This window comes from Ovis canadensis, chromosome 4, assembly GCF_042477335.2.
Source record: "Ovis canadensis isolate MfBH-ARS-UI-01 breed Bighorn chromosome 4, ARS-UI_OviCan_v2, whole genome shotgun sequence".
In the NCBI taxonomy this organism is placed as follows: Eukaryota; Metazoa; Chordata; class Mammalia; order Artiodactyla; family Bovidae; genus Ovis; species Ovis canadensis.
In genome coordinates this window covers 59,563,683-59,580,649 of record NC_091248.1, presented here as the reverse complement: position 1 = coordinate 59,580,649, position 16,967 = coordinate 59,563,683, and the positions used below count along the sequence as shown (strand labels likewise).

The following is a 16,967-nucleotide window of genomic DNA, read 5'->3' as shown; positions in this document are numbered from 1 at the left end:
AAATCCTGTGATTCAAGTATCTCTACCTGATAAAATTTTAAGCAGTAAATTAACCTGGTCTCTAGATCCTATGAACAAGGGAAACATATAGTCTTTTATATTAGTATTAAATATTTTCTCTTCAGCCGTCCAAATGCAAGGGCAGCCAAGCATTATGTGTGTTGGACATATCCTATCTATCAGTCCTGCAAGATGCAAAGAAGGCTCAACATAGGCCATTCAGTAGGTTGTAGTTTGACCTAGAAAGGCATTCTTTTGTGACAAAGGAAACGATAGTTTCTTTTCAATGTTTATAGATTCAGGAGTGCTATCTGCTATTAAAATAGCTTTACATTTAGCACAGATGGGTTACTGAACCTGGAAGAGGATCAGAAAAGAAGCATCTGTATGAGCTGAAATATATGTAGAAGCAGGCAATACAGTTCCACTGGGCAATTTTCCATATCAAGTAATTAACTAAATAAAATTTTAGATGTGAAAGAAAGATGCCTTCATATTTCAGATCATGCTGACTGTCAACAAAATTGCTCCTACAAGATACATGGGAGCAAGTTTATACTCACATTCTATAATCAAGGGTGAAGAGTAATCATATTCCTTTATCTTGATGTTGTCAAGGGATATTTATGAACTGTATCTGTTAACTACCCACCTCGAAGCTTTTTCATTGTAAGATGAAGTGACTTTTCCCATGGCCTTAACTTCTATATGGCACCAAGCTATGAAAATATCCAAGGCCTTAAGCTGATAAGTGTATGAGGAAAAGGGTAAATACTTCAAGACATGAAGGATAGGCAATGACCAAGCATTATGGACTGAGCAGGGCAGTGAATTATTAAGATAAAAGAAAAATAAGAGTGGAAATATAAGGCTTTTACACAACCACCTTCAATCCTGAAAGTTTGAATCTATGCTTTGTATAAATGCAGTTGCTTTTTCATTATGATATCAAATAATTCTCAAATTCTGAATTTAGCATTATCTAGATATCTCTCCCCAAACCAAAAGATGATTTAATAAACAAAACACTGATATTTTATAAAGGATGGAGGATAAGTTTCAGAATCTGACATATCTGAGTTTGAATTCTACTATCATCACTTTTGCAATCTTGAGCAAGTTACTGATCTCAGATTTTCCGTTTCCTTATGTGCAACAGGAAGATAATAATGTTTCCCTTATGAGTGATAGGTATAAAACAATAGGGTTCTTTTAGAACCCAGAATGTTGTGGGCACTCAATATGTGGTTGCTCTATAACAGAGAAGCCCATTACAAAATTAGTCTTATTTAAAATTTTTCAGCTATTGAAGAATGTATTATATAATAAATATTAAGAAGAGGAAGAATTTGCTTCCTCTACATTAAATTCTACTTGGTATCTGTTAGCTGATAATTAAGAAGCCAGTAGACAGTATAGTGTCCACTCAGTATTGGCCAGCCCTGTACCACCAAAGAGCCACGTCATTCAGAGTCATACTTGAGAAACTGAAAGGCCTGTTAGTACCTAGGATATTTGCATAGCGAAATTCTGTTTTACTGGGCTGTCACTGCAATCCTGCATACATGGAGAAAACAAGCTGTGGAGCTGTCAATCCCAGACAACCAGAAATAGTTAATTAGCAGGAAAATTACTAAAGCCAGTGTGATCACTTTCCGCCTTCGTTGGCTTCTCTGCATGAGCGCTTCCAGCCTGGGCTTAGGGACCTGCTTAGTTACGCCTTATTTAACTTGACCAACTGGAGGGTGTTGTGTCAGCCTGAATGAGAGCCTCCTGGGGCCGTCAGAGCACGCAAAGGAGTAAGTTCCTAAGACTCTTTGGAACCCTGAAAAAGTTACCTATTAGCTCCTAGCTTCCAGCAGGAGCTGGCACATTTTCCGTCTGTTTCCTCTTTACTCCTCTCACAACATGCTGTGATCAAAGGAGGCTGTTTTTTAAAAAGGCTTATAGATATATAATGGTATCATTTTTGCACTGCTTTCTATAAAAGTCACAGCAAAGTGTGACTTAAAGTTGAGCCAATGAAATGTTTTTATTCAAGCATAGGGAATGAAAGCCATTAAAAGGGGAAATGATCAATTTTTCCTGGACCAAGTATTGTCTCTTGATCATTATGCATCTATTATTTAGCTAATATAAGTTAGACATATAAAATCAAAGGAAAAATACTCTCACAAGTAAAGTAAGCTTGCTTAACATGTGTGTTTTTTGTTTGCAGGAAGGACTACGGATGCTCATTTCAAGAGATCTAGACTGTACCAATACGATGTATGTCCAGTTCTCACTTCGATTTATAGCAAAAAGTAAGTCATTTCTGTGGGTATGAATTCACTATTTCCCTTCAAGCAAATTTCCCCATGCATGATTCCTCCTCCACAAAGAAATAACAGATTTTAGGCCCATAAATTTTGTTCTATGGGAGAGCCAACATAAATTTGAGTGCATAAGTGTTTGCAAATGTTCTTCTATAATATATATTCATTTTAATGTTGGGGTAAGATTACTACTTATTTTATAATGATTTCATACAGAAATAGTAATCATACTAGTCCTCTGCTGGTTAAATTTATCATCACATCCCTGAATCTTTTTTTCACCACTTATTTCTAGCTGAAAGAAATTTAAATTTTAAAAATTTAGCTTTTGGAAACTTGGGATTTTCTTTCACAGATGTAAACCCCTAAAGCCAACTCTGTCATTCTGACCTTTCATATTAAACTAAATAATTTTCCTGACAAATAATGTCATTTGGATATAGGGAATTTTCAAGTAGACTTTTGATAATATCCTGAGATGTAAATGTTTGACCCTTTGTAGAGCTGTGAAGCCTATAGAATCAAAAATTTTTGACATAATATTTCCTAAGTGAAATATAGAAAGATATGTGTTCATATTGAGAAAAAAAGGAGATAGTACTGTGTGAAAAATCCAAGATTTGATGTGTTTTGAGATCTATTTATCCAGAAATTGCAACCCATCATCACTTCAGCTTGCCTCAGAAGCATTTGGACTGTAAAGCATCTATGTGAATGCAAGTCAGGTTATGCATTGATGCAAAAAAAAAAAAAAAGTCTAAGATTGTACACTATTCCCGTTTTTATCACAATGTGTTTATGCCTGTGTTTTCTTCTTTCTAGGTACCCCAGAGAGGTCTCATTCAATTCTATTGCAATTCTCCATCAATGGGGGAATCACCTGGCATCTGATGGATGAATTTTACTTCCCTCAAACTACCAACATACTTTTCATTAATGTTCCCTTGCCATACACTGCCCAAACCAACGCTACGAGATTCAGACTCTGGCAACCTTATAATAATGGTAAAAATGCTTAAGTTCTCGTGTGGTCAAAACTGACTGTGGCATGTTAACGTGCTTTCACCTAAGGTGTGGAGGAAGTGTTTGTCAGCTAAGTGAGTTCGCTGTTGATAGCACATTTTGCATGCTTCACTTTTGAGGCGTTTCAAGGAATATTTAGCTTTATATATCTCTACCTTCATATTTGACTATATATTATCTTCGTGTTTGATTCCTATGCAAATATAGCTAAATCCTGTCATAGAGCTATGCTTTTTAAAAAATAATCCAGCTCTACCATTAGGTACTCATCAGTTGTAACTACATTTTTTACTGAATTCATTTAGGAATACATAGTTCTGAGTGCGGCACTTCATTAATGAGACAGAACAATGTTAGAGCAAAATGCCATGACAAAGAGGAACTGACACCAAGCAGATAGTGCCTGAGATAAAATATTCTGTCATATACACTTGACTCAGTGATAAGTTAAAGTGAATGTATAATTTAACAGCATTTTCAAATGCTTATAGAAAACAATTTTACAGGTTTGTAATGTTTTATTGCTTCCTGTATTTCTATTAACTGCTTTTTATAAAGAACCAGACTCTACCAAACTGTACTTTAATGGCCTAGGTAAGCACAGAGATATTATATTAAGAGAATTCTTTGCAAAGGTAACACAGAAGTGAATAAGAAAAATGTACTGCCATCTCTAAAACTTAACCTGAATGTTTCCTTTATAACCAGTAAGTAAAAAATAAAATGATTGTAACTTATTGTGAACAGAGAAAATAATCTTGTATAATCGCTCAGTCCAAAAATGCAGCCTGTTTCACAGTCCAGAGGACAGTTGTCTTCATATTATGTTTGGAATGGTTACCAATTTTTCTTCATTTCTTTCACCAATTGCTTCCAAAACAAGAAAAGGGAAGAAAGCTACTGGGATTAGAACAATGACAGGATTAGAGAGGGAAAGGCACATGTGACTTCATTTAAATCATCAGATTGTTTTTGTAGGCTTCTATTTATAGATCCTTTTATATATTTTACAAGAAATCTACTAAAAGTAGGAATCAGTGAAGAAGCAACCTTGGGGAACCTTGTTGTTTCTGCTTGGCATGGTCTTATCACCTCGTTTCCAGTTCAATCCAAGCAGTGTTTTGTAAAAGCACTGAGCTTGCCCTTCTTATCTACTCAGTAATATCTTCCTTGGGCTTCTCAGGTGGCTCAGTGGTAAAGAATCTACCTGTAATGCAGGAGACCCAGGTTTGATCTCTGGATTGGGAAGATCCCCTGGAGAAGGAAATGGCAACCCACCCCAGTATTTTTGCCTGGAAAATCCCATGGACAGAGAAGCCTGGTGGGATATAGTTCATGGGGTCACAAAAGAGTTGGACATGACTTAGCAATAAAACAGCAAATATCTTACTTAAACACACTACCTGAGTTGCTGAATCAAATTCTATGACAGCCTAAAGAGTGGTTTTCTTAATTTTCTGTGTGTTCCCATATAGCTCCAACTGGGGAAAAATAAAGCAACATATAACAGAAAGTTTTCTTCTGTGTAGTTTTTAATAATTAAATAAAGCTGCACAACAAGCCAGTGTTGTAATGGCCATGGTCCTTAAGCCTAAAGGAAACATGACTCTAAGTCATGATTTGACTCTAAAATATCCTCCTTCTGCTGTTGCTAAGTTGTTTCAGTCATGTCTGACCCTGTGCGACCCCATAGGTGGCAGCCCACCAGGCTCCCCCATCCCTGGGATTCTCCAGGCAAGAACACTGGAGTGGGCTGCCATTTCTTTCTCCAGTGCAGGAAAGTGAAAAGTGAAAGTGAAGTCACTCAGTGTGTCTAACTCTTAGCAACCCCATGGACTGCAGCCTACCAGGCTCCTCTGTCCATGGGATTTTCCAGGCAAGAGTACTGGAGTGGGTTGCCATTGACTTCTCCACTAAAATATCCTGGGTTGCTCCATAAATAAACTAGTTAGTGTAACTCATTTATAAATCCACAGGCTGACCATCCATCCTCATAGATTCAGGCATGTTACAGATTCCCCTAAACCATGAAGGCATGACTCAAAGCCCTCTCTTGCTGCTGGAGGGCCCATGGTACCATAGCGCTGCTGTAACAGGAAAGGAAGCAAACTCTTACCAGTCTTCTGAAATTAGTGAGGTTCTTTCATGCAGTGTCAACTTAAAAGGATTGAAAGCATAATTTTTTCCACACTTTAATCTGATAACACAGTATTGTATAGTTTGTGCTTCTTTGTCTAGAAGGCATATGTTTAAACCAATAGTTACTGAGTTCCCTCTGTCCTTTCTTCCTTTGAGCAAAAATGTTCATCCAGTTTTCACCTTTGAAAAACTTGCTTTATCCAAAAATGCCATAGGTAAGAAAGAAGAAATCTGGATTGTTGATGACTTCATCATAGATGGAAATAATTTAAATAACCCCGTGATGCTTCTGGATACTTTTGACTTTGGGCCCAGAGAAGACAATTGGTTTTTCTATCCTGGTGGTAACATTGGTCTTTATTGCCCATATTCTTCCAAAGGAGCACCGTAAGTATTTAATTGAAAAGTTAAAAATAAAGCCACGGCTCTACAGAGATCACAATGAGCTTTTGCCTAAATGGATTCCTTGTTGTTTTCTTATATAACAGTGAGGAAGATTCAGCTATGGTGTTTGTTTCCAATGAAGTTGGTGAGCATTCCATTACTACTCGTGACCTGAATGTGAATGAGAACACCATCATACAATTTGAGGTACTTGACTTTGTTCTATTAGTAATGCTTTAAATTTTATCTTGAACAAAAGCTAGGAAAGAGAAGGAAAATCTCAGATGATTTCATGCATTATGACTTTCCATTTTTGTACAAGGACAAAAGAGGTTTTATATCATAATTCATTTTTATTAGTAGAATGTATTATCCTACTAAAGTTTATTTCTGAATTTTTAGTCCTTTATTTATGACATAATTTCCTCACCTACTACAATGAGAAATTGTCAAAATAAATTATTTCAAACATTATAAAAATGAAAAGGAATATACTATTCTAGTGCTATTTTCACAATTTTTATGTGTTACTTAAGAGCCAGGTTAGTGTGATTATAGTCTATACCAGGCCAGCACTTTTGTTTAATATTTATCATGATGTCATGAATTTTACAGATAAAATAATACTTACTATTTTTTTTAATTTTTGTATATTTCATTACTCTTTATGGACTCCTTTTATTTTTCAAGACAGAAATTTAAAATGTATGGAAGAAAAGCTTTTATATATTTTAAAAACTTAGATAAAATCAGCAGAACCAAAGATACATTGTGCTAAGGTTCAATAGTCTTAACTTCTGAAGATACTTGTTTCATGGTTGAAACCTGTACTAATCATTGGACAGGCTTAAATTAGTGCCTAATTGTGTCAACAAAATTTTTAATATTTGCTAGATTAATTGTATCCTCTAAATTAGAGTTGTTTCTTTCATCTTAAAATCAGAGACCAAATGATGCCTTAGTGGAGAAATTATTCTCTATTTTAAGCTTTCTATTATATTTTCTAATTTTTAAGTTACTTATATAACCTTCTCTTATATTTTCTATTATTTATGCTGTAAATGTTAATAAAAAGTAATACCTGTGGCCCTTTCAAGAGTTCTGTTATCAAAAGAATCTAGGTAGAAACAAATCCCTATAGCTGAAAAGTTTACTCATCAGAATAGTTTACCCATCAAAAGAAAAGAGGAGTAACTTCAACAAGAACAAAAATTATAGAAATATATCCAGTTGCTATGACAGCAAGAAAAATGTTAATCCCAGTTGGAAGAGGGAAATTTTTTTCATGAATCACCAGCATTTGTATAAGTTTTAGTTTAATTCACTTGAAAGCGCGAAAAAGGAATGAAGTGATTGTTTCCCTCATGTTTAAAAAGTCCTTTCTGAGAATGTTCTCACTGTGCCAGGGAAATGGTGACAACAATTTTATTTCATTCTGTTTTAATATTGAAAACATACTGAAGATTCTCCATGTGCAAAACAGAATTGTTTGAAGGTGTCACAAGATGAAAAATAGAAGATCTTCCCATCCAGCAGCCTGAAAAAAAGCTAATGGTTAAGATTAGAGAAACAATCTTTTCACTACAGTTTGTATGGCTTGGCAGTGAATGTGGGCTAAAGGTAAATTTTGGAATTCCATGCCAGTCTCTGCCTTATTCACTTCCTAGCTTTTTATAAAAATGAGGGAAAATAAATTTTTCATGAGGCCCTTTGAGGTTCTTTATGAAAAAGTATTATTTAAAGGTAATATGCAATATTACTCAGGCAAAACAGAATTTCATGGTGTTAAATATTTCAGCAAGACAGTTCCCAGGAAAATGGACCCTCGAGAAAATAATGAAGTGGTGAATCATTTCAAGGCTTGTTGCTCTGAGGTAATTTGTACCATTTTTTTCTTCATCAAGATCAATGTCGGATGCTCAACTGATAGCTCCTCTGCTGATCCGGTCAGACTGGAATTTTCCAGGGACTTCGGGGCAACCTGGCACCTGCTGCTCCCCCTCTGCTACCACAGCAGTGGCCACGTCAGCTCCTTGTGCTCCACTGAGCACCACCCAAGCAGCACCTATTATGCGGGGACCACCCAGGGCTGGAGGAGGGAGGTCGTGCACTTCGGGAAGCTGCACCTTTGTGGGTAAGGACCTGCTGCTTCCAGCTATGTTTTTCTCATTTCACAGTTTTCTTCATGATCTCATGGTTGACTTGCCACTTTATCAGGGAAATGTCCACCTTACGTTTCTTCCTCAGTTCTCCACTGAAAGCAGATCAGTGAATGTTTAAAACATAGGACATTGAGCTGACATACTGCTAATTCATGGTTTGAGTGTGTGTGTGTGCTCAGTTCTGTCCAACTCTTTGTGACTACATGGACTATAGCCCTCCAAAATCCTCTGTCCATGGAATTTTCTGGGCAAGAATACTGGGGTAAGTTGCCATTTCCTACTCCAGGGATCCTCCTAACCCAGGGATCAAACCCACGTCTCCTGTGTCTCTTGCATTGGCAGGTGGATTCTTTTACCACTGAGCCTCCTGGGAAGCTAAAGAACATTTGGCTTGAAGATAGATTTAAAAGAGCACACCATAGGCAGCACCCTGTCCTGAGGTTCATATCTACATGGGTCTTTATTAGATCAATTAAGAAGCAACAGAAATATAGTTTTTCCCCAGTATTATAATTTGTCCCCCACCTCACAATTTAAATGCAGTTAGTTTTACTTTCAAATATCTACTTATATCTTTTGTTCAAGGAGAAGGCACATATGAAGGGTGGAAGCCTGCAGAATATTCCAAGTGTTTCATTAAAAAAAATATATATATATATATGTATGCTAAGTCGCTTCAGTCGTGTCCGACCCTGTGCGACCCCATAGACGGCGGCCCACCAGGCTCCCCCATTCCTAGGATTCTCCAGGCAAGAACACTGGAGTGGGTTGCCATTTCCTTCTCCAATGCATGAACGTGAAAAGTGAAAGGGAAGTCGCTCAGTCATGTCCGACTCCTAGCGACCCCATGGACTGCAGCCCACCAGGCTCCTCTGCCCATGGGATTTTCCAGGCAAGAGTACCAGAGTGGGTTGCCATTGCCTTCTCCGTATATATATGTGTGTGTATATATATACATATAAGTATATGTACACATATACTTATATAAGTATATACTTATATATATATATACACTTATATACATATACATATACATGTACACATATACACAACCAGAAAGCTGTATATATACATACACACACATAAGCACTCTACAGATGTGTGTGTGTGTGTGTGTGTGTGTGTGTGTGTATATACACATAAGCACTCTCCATATATGTATAAGCACTCTTCCTGGAGAAGAAAATGGCAACCCACTCCAGTGTTCTTGCCTAGAGAATCCCAGGGACTGGGGAGCCTGATGGGCCACCATCTATGGGGTTGCACAGGGTCGGACACAACTGAAGTGACTTAGCAGCAGCAGCAAGCACTCTTCCCCCAGGTATTTCTATCTTTTCAACCTCTCTCAGTATTCTTGTTACATATATATGACTCTTCCATTGAAAAGTTATTTGGAAGTAAAGAACTTCAATCCCAATAAATATGAAATGAAAAGTATAGTTCAAAAAATAAAACTTATAATACAGGTGGACAAAGAGAAAGTCAACAAAGTAGCCTACTTCAGAATTTGTCTTTTCCCTCAGAATAAAGAACTTACTCTTTTGGGTATTTAAAAGAAAAAAGTACTAATATTATACTTTCAAGATGGGGATAGACTTACATTCCCCATGTGAAACTCAGCATAATTAGAAGTCTCAAGTCTTCAAGCGAAACTACTAATACCTAGCACTTTTCCAAAAGGGTGAAAGTGAATCTTCAAAAGTCTTCGTTCTCTTTGAACATAAATCCATTCACTCCTCATGATACCATCAGCAAAATTTTTGTAATTTGATTGCTAAGGGCTCTAATATTTTGTACTATTGAGTATATCATTTATTAATTCTTACTGTTACACCAGGATACTGTTCTAATTATTAGAAAATCTAATTTTTTAAAAAATAAGCATTACCAAATAAAACATCCTCAAGATTCTTTAGAAGTGATAGTCGAGGAAGCAAGGAGAATCTCTGAAGACCATAAGAATAGATAGAGCTGATGACTCAATCAGCACAACCAGAAAGCTGCTATTATGGTGTATGGAGGTGGGGTGTGAACCTGTCTATATAAGAATTAGCAGGGGGAAATAGCTCAGGAAAAAACTTTTACACAAAATCAATTGTGTTATTTAGGATTATATGTTGCAAGAAATATAAAGAGGCTTACCAAAAGCAGTGGAAGAACTTATTAGAAACATGCTAGGAAATCATGGACTCCACTGAGAAAGTGTGAGGACATCAGCAAAAGGAGTTTGTGATCCTTTTTATCATGCTAATAGTAATATCACTCATCAAACTCCAGCTCTCACTTTCTAGAATTCTTAATTCTACATTTCTAGAAAAGAAAATCTGACCAGTCAGCTATGGCCAAAAGACCAAGAGCTGCAACAGAGGGATGGATGCCCAAAGTCCATGTTTATGGGAAGCGCTACTGTTGTTTAGTCGCCAAGTCGTGTCTGACTCTTTTGTGACCCAATGGACTATAGCCCTCCAGCTCCTCGGTCCATGGGATTTCCCAGGCAAGAATATTGGAGTGGATTGTCATTTCCTTCTCCAGGAGATCTTCCCAACCCAGGAGTCAAACCCGTGTCTCCTACATTATATGCAGATTTTTTACCACTGAGCCACCTGGGAAGCCCTTATGGGCAGTGTAGACAGGGAAAAGTGGTTGGATAGCCAATCACTTTAGCACCTGTGACCAATACCATGGTCATTATGGTATTATGAAAAGCTGCAGGTTTTCTTTTTGGTGGACTGTTAATTTCTTCCGATGGCTCAGGTAAGAATTAGGTTAAATAGAAAACAACCATAAAGATAAGGTGAAAGCTATGAGTTTAGATTGTCTTAACAACTGAGACATGCTTCCGAAAGTTCCTACATGAAAATAATCCATTTTAAAGGAGTATGAAATAAGATCACTGCCACACAGAGGCACTGAATGAAGCTCCCTACCCCAGGACAGCGTTCCAGGGTCCCAGGGCCTGCATCACTGCCAGCTGATTTTGCCCACCAGGCTGTGCTTATACATGAGGCATGGTGATATAATTTGAGCAAGAGAAAAGCAGACATCTATATTTTTACCTACTGATATTGGAATTCAGTTTAAAATATGCCTCCTCTAATTATAAAAGGTACAGAACTTAACCATCTTGTTCTTTGTATTCCATGTGATTTTCATTTCTACAAAAAGAAAGTAAATATGTTAAGGAGGCATGCCAGCTCTTACAATGGTATCAACTTACCTTTCAAACTGACTTCAGCAGTTTCTGCAAAGAGAAGAATTTGCTTTAGAAGTGTTCTCTAGTCCTTGTTTCAGGACAACAGTTAGCACTCTTCTTAAAACCCACACGGGCATGAGTTGCTGGAAGGCAAAAGTTAAATTTTCTCCAACTCAGTGAACCATTCCTTGGTTTGTATTCAGCATGGTACATGATAGTGGCACAAGTGCTAGATGCTAAGAAAAATATATTACCCATGTTTAAATTGCCCTTTTATGTGCACTCACAGGACACTAGGTACCAAAAAAACTATACTAAATGTTTCAGGTACAGAAATGGCATTTTTGCCATTTCAAATGTCAATTCACATTTGAAGCGTTAAGTATTGAGCTTCTATCACATTTTATTCACATCACCCTTGTGTCTTTTTCATCTGGAGTCTTTTTGTCTTTGAAACTTCCTAATTGCTTTTGCTTTATACAGTTTCATAATGAGTCAACCAAAACCCCTATTTAATGAAAGCACTGCTGTGTGCTTAAAATTTAAAGTTTACATTTAAAAAACAGATCCTTTGAATACCACTAGCTTGGGAGAACAGACACTGACATTCACTAGGGAGGGTGGCAGTGAGAAATTTTCAAAATAAGATTTCAGCAGATGGGGAACCACAGTGAAACCAGACCCTTCAGTCCATTTATCATAGTGCTTGCAGTTTCTGTGTCAAGACAGGTGAACAATAATAAATATCCAACCAAGGTGGTTCATTTGTATTCAGAACATTTGAATAAATAAGAAGTTCAAAAAAATCCATGTAGGCTTTTGTTCAAAGGAAAACTCCAGCCATTTCCCTCAGCTCAGCAGTCTGAAAAGTTCAAAAGGTAGGAAGTGCTTCTTGCCAAGACTAAACTCTGACAGGTATTAGATAATAAAATTTAATTATGAACTGGCATTTTGGGGGCACCTTAATATAGTTGGAGTCTTGATATGAACAATGAAATTAGGGTTAAAATTATATGTGGGAACTTGACTCTGTCTGCTTTACTACCTACTAAACTTTAGAAGTCTAATAAATGTTTCTGATACTGACTTCTAATTTCTCTGTCTCAAATAAAAGGTTATTCTGAATTTGGTTTCTATATAATTGAAAATTAGACCAATTCATAGGATACTAATATGCATGCACTGGGTTGGAAAGATCCCTTGGAGAAGGAAGTGGCAACCTACTCCAGTATACTTGCCTGGAAAATCCCATGGACAGGGGACCCTAGTGGGCTACAGTCCATAGTGTCACAAAGAGTTGGGAACTACAGAGCAACTAACACTTGTGACTTGTGTCTGTTCAGTTCAGTTCAGTTGCTCAGTCGTGTCCGACTCTGTGCAACTCCATGAATCGCAGCACGCCAGGCCTCCCTGTCCATCACCAACTCCCGGAGTTTACCCAGACTCATGTCCATTGAGTCGGTAATACCATCCAACCAACTCATCCTCTATCATCCCCTTTTCCTCCTGCCCTCAATCTTTCTCAGCATCAGGGTCGTTTCAGATGAGTCAGTTCTTCATATCAGGTGCCCAAAGGACTGGAGTTTCAGCTTCAACATCAGTCTTCCAATGAATACCCAGGACTGATTTCCTTTAGGATGAACTGGTCAGATCTCCTTACAGTCCAAGGGACTCTCAAGAGTCTTCTCCAACACCACAGTTCAAAAGCATCAATTCTTCTGTGCTCAGCTTTCGTTATAGTCCAACTCTCACATCCATACATGACTACTGGAAAAACCATAGCCTTGATTAGATGTACCTTTGTTGGCAAAGTAATGTCTCTGCTTTTTAATATGCTGCCTAGGTTGGTGATAACTTTTCTTGCAAGGAATAAGCATCTTTTAATTTCATGGCTTCAATCACCATCTGCAGTGATTTTGGAGCCCAGAAAAATAAAGTCAGCCACTGTTTCCACTATTTCCCCATCTACTTGTCATGAAGTAATGGGACCGGATGCCATGATCTTAGTTTTCTGAATGTTGAGCTTTAAGCCACCTTTTTCACTCTCCTCTTTCACTTTCATCAAGAGGCTCTTTAGTTCTTCACTTTCTGCTATAAGGGTGGTGTCATCTGCATATCTGAGGTTATTGGTATTTCTCCTAGCAATCTTGATTCCAGTTTGTGCTTCATCCAGCCCAGCGTTTCTTATGATGTACTCTGCGTAAAAGTTAAATAAGCAGGGGGACAATATACAGCCTGGACGTACGCCTTTTCCTATTTGGAACCAGTCCATTGTTCCATGTCCAGTTCTAACTTTTGCTTCCTTACCTGCATACAGGTTTCTCAAGAGGCAGGTCAGGTGGTCTAGTATTCAAGAAAAAGAAATGCAAAAAAGCAAAATGGCTGTCTGGGGAGGCCTTACAAATAGCTGTGAAAAGCAAAGGAGAAAAGGAAAGATATACCCATCTGAATGCAGAGTTCCAAAGAACAGCAAGGAAAGATAAAAAAGCCTTCCTCAGTGATCAATGCAAAGAAATAGGGAAAACAATAGAATGGGAAAGACTAGAGATCTCATCAAGAAAATTAGAGATACCAAGGGAACATTTCATGCAAAGATGGGCTCGATAAAGGACAGAAATGGTATGGACCAAACAGAAGCAGAAGATATTAAGAAGAGGTGGCAAGAATATACAGAAGAACTGTACAAAAAAGATCTTCAAGACCCAGATAATTATGATGGTGTGATCACTCACCAAGAGCCAGACATCCTGGACTGTGAAGTCAAATCGGCCTTAGGAAGCATCACTATGAACAAACCTAGTGGAAGTGATGGAATTCCAGTTGAGTTATTTCACATCCTAAAAGATGATGCTGTGACTGTGCTGCACTCAATATGCCAGCAAATTTGGAAGACTCAGCAGTGGCCACAGTACTGGGAAAGGTCAGTTTTCTTTCCAATCTCTAAGAAAGGCAATGCCAAAGAATGCTCAAACTACCACACAACTGCATTCATCTTACACGCTAGTAAAGTAATGCTCAAAATTCTCCAAGCCAGGCTTCAGCAATACGTGAACCGTGAACTTCCAGATGTTCCAGCTGGTTTTAGAAAAGGCAGAGGAACAGGAGATCGAGTTGCCAACATCTGCTGGATCATGGAAAAAGCAAGAGAGTTCCAGAAAAACATCTATTTCTGCTTTATTGACTATGCCAAAGCCTTTGACTGTGTGGATCACAATAAACTGGGAAATTCTGAAAGAGATGGGAGTGACTTGTGTGACCATCTCTCTATCTAGCTCCTCTGAAAAAAGACTATCTTCTTTGAACTGAGTTTTATAAATAATAAAATATACTCAATTATTAATATTTCTGGCCTACAACCTAAATATGTAGATTATTTCTAAAGAGTTAAATTGTCTTCAGCAATATGATAGGACAATCATCTTACAAGTAAAAAGCAAAATTACCTTTCATTTAAAGAGAAATTAAGAAATGAGAGACATTTAACTAAAAATAAACTTGACTTTGTCATTCATCTCTTTAAAATAATCTTTTGAGGCTCTCTGTTGTCAATAGGACAAAATCCAAAACACCCTAGAGTGGCTGTTAAGGCTTTCCACAAAAAGTGACATTCAGGAAACACTAACTGAGCATCTGCTATGTGTGAGACACCGCACTAGGCACAAAAGAGATTGCAAAAAAGAAACAAATATGGGCATTGGTCTCTAGGAGCTCATAGCCAACAAGGGAAATAGGTGTCCTTTTAAATACTCACAGCTGTGATAGCTATAATAATGGAACTTCCATCAAAATTATGGAAGAGAGAGAAATTAAAGAGCTAGTTATTTACCATATTACCCAGCAAATTTACTACCATCCTATCCAAAAAATTGAAAACAGGTATTCAAGCAAATATTTGTACAGAAATATTCATAAGAGCACTATTCACGGTAGCCAAAAAGTGGAAACAAAAAAATGTCCATCAGTTGATCAATGAATAAATAAGGTGATTTAGCCATACAATGTAATATTATTCAGTCATAAAAAGAATATAATTCTGATACTTGCTATAGCATGGATGAACCCTGAAAACCTATGATAGGGGATTAAAGCCAGACAGTAAAGGTCACATGGTGTATGATTCCATTTATATGTAATATCTAGAATAGGTAAATCCACTGAGACAGGAAATAGCTTAGTGGTTTTCAGGAGCTAGGTGTAGGGGAGAATCAAAAGTGACTGCTAATAAGTGCAGGATTTCCTTAGCGTGAAGAAAATGTCTTGGAACTTGATGGAGGTGATAGCAAGCTAACAATGTGGATGTACTAAACACCACAAAATTGTGCACTTAGTTAATTATTACTTTTATATTATGAGAATTTTAAGTTCATTTTAAAAAGACTAGTTAACAAAGCACGCATGCTAAGTCGCTTCAGTTGTGTCCAACTCTTTGCCAGCCCATGGACAGTAGCCTGCCAGGGTCCTCTGTCCATGGAATTCTCCAGACAAGAATTCTGGAGTGGGTTGCCACTCCCTTCTCCAGGGGATCTTCCTGACCCGGGATCAAGACCAGGTCTCCTGCATTGCAGGCTGATTCTTTACTATCTGAGCCACCAGGGAAGCCTATACAGAGCTTGTGTGTGTGTTAATCACTCAGACGTGTCCGACTTTGTGTGACTCCATGGACTGTAGCTCACCAGGTTCCTCTGTCTACAGGATCTTCCAGGCAAGAATACTGGAGTGGGTTGCCGTGCCCTTCTCCAGGGAATCATCCTGACCCAGGGATCAAACCCAGGTCTCTGGCATTCCAGAAAGATTCTTTACCATTTGAGCTGGGAAGCCCCATAGATAATTAATTAATTAATGGAAAATGCCTCACCAAGAAAGTCAGTGTTGAAAAAGATAGAAACTCAGATGGAGTTTTGACAGTGACACTATTGGGAAAGGCTTGTAGAAAGCAGGAACTTTATTGGCAACATCCTAGAGATTGAGGAATGTCATTTGTGGCCTTGAATATTTGAACCTTGTTTTCTACTTGAGTGTGGTGCAGAAGTGGTAACTGCCCACTGCTCACTGATCAGATGTGCTTACTTTGAAGATATTGTTCTGTTGGTTAGCTTTTGAAAGACTTGTATCTCTTTTCCAGATCTGTGCGTTTCAGATGGTACCAAGGGTTTTATTCTGCTGGCTCACAGCCAGTGACATGGGCTATTGATAATGTCTATATTGGTCCACAATGTGAAGAGATGTGTAACGGACATGGGAGTTGTATCAATGGAACCAAGTGTATATGTGATCCTGGTTACTCAGGTCCAACCTGTAAAATAAGCACCAAAAATCCTGATTTTCTCAAGGATGATTTTGAAGGTAATCTTTTCTTGTGAAACCTATATAACTTTGTGAAAGAGTTTACACATTAAGCACAGTTTGTGTGTGCTGTCACTTCAGTCATATCTGATTCTTTGTGACCTTATGGACTGTATCCCACCAGGCTTCTCTGTCCATGGGGTTCTCCAGGCAAGAATACTGGAGTGGGTAGCCATTCCCTTCTCCAGGGGATCTTCCAGCTCAGGGATTGAACCCAGGTCTCCTGCATTACAGGCAGATTCTTTACCATCTGAGCCACCAGGGAAGCCTTACTTTTTTTGTTTGTTTGTTTTTAACTTATTTAAAGCCTTGCTTTTAAATGTGCTCCTCAAGATTTCATCCTTGACCATATTGTCTTCTCATGTGGTACACTCTGCCTTTCAGGCTTTCCTGGTAACTCAGACAGTC

The 16,967-nt window shown here is 37.9% G+C and overlaps 1 protein-coding gene across 1 annotated transcript in view; it reads left to right on the top strand.

Moving 5' to 3' along the window:
* The window catches only part of RELN (reelin), a 538,096-nt gene that overhangs the window by 454,562 nt on the left and 66,567 nt on the right, over positions 1-16,967 (top strand). The window contains exons 37-42 of the mRNA XM_069587839.1: positions 2,219-2,303; positions 3,138-3,320; positions 5,693-5,864; positions 5,966-6,068; positions 7,766-7,995; positions 16,339-16,559. Of these exons, the coding sequence (XP_069443940.1) occupies positions 2,219-2,303; positions 3,138-3,320; positions 5,693-5,864; positions 5,966-6,068; positions 7,766-7,995; positions 16,339-16,559 (994 nt within the window). The remainder of the gene's footprint in view (positions 1-2,218; positions 2,304-3,137; positions 3,321-5,692; positions 5,865-5,965; positions 6,069-7,765; positions 7,996-16,338; positions 16,560-16,967) is intronic.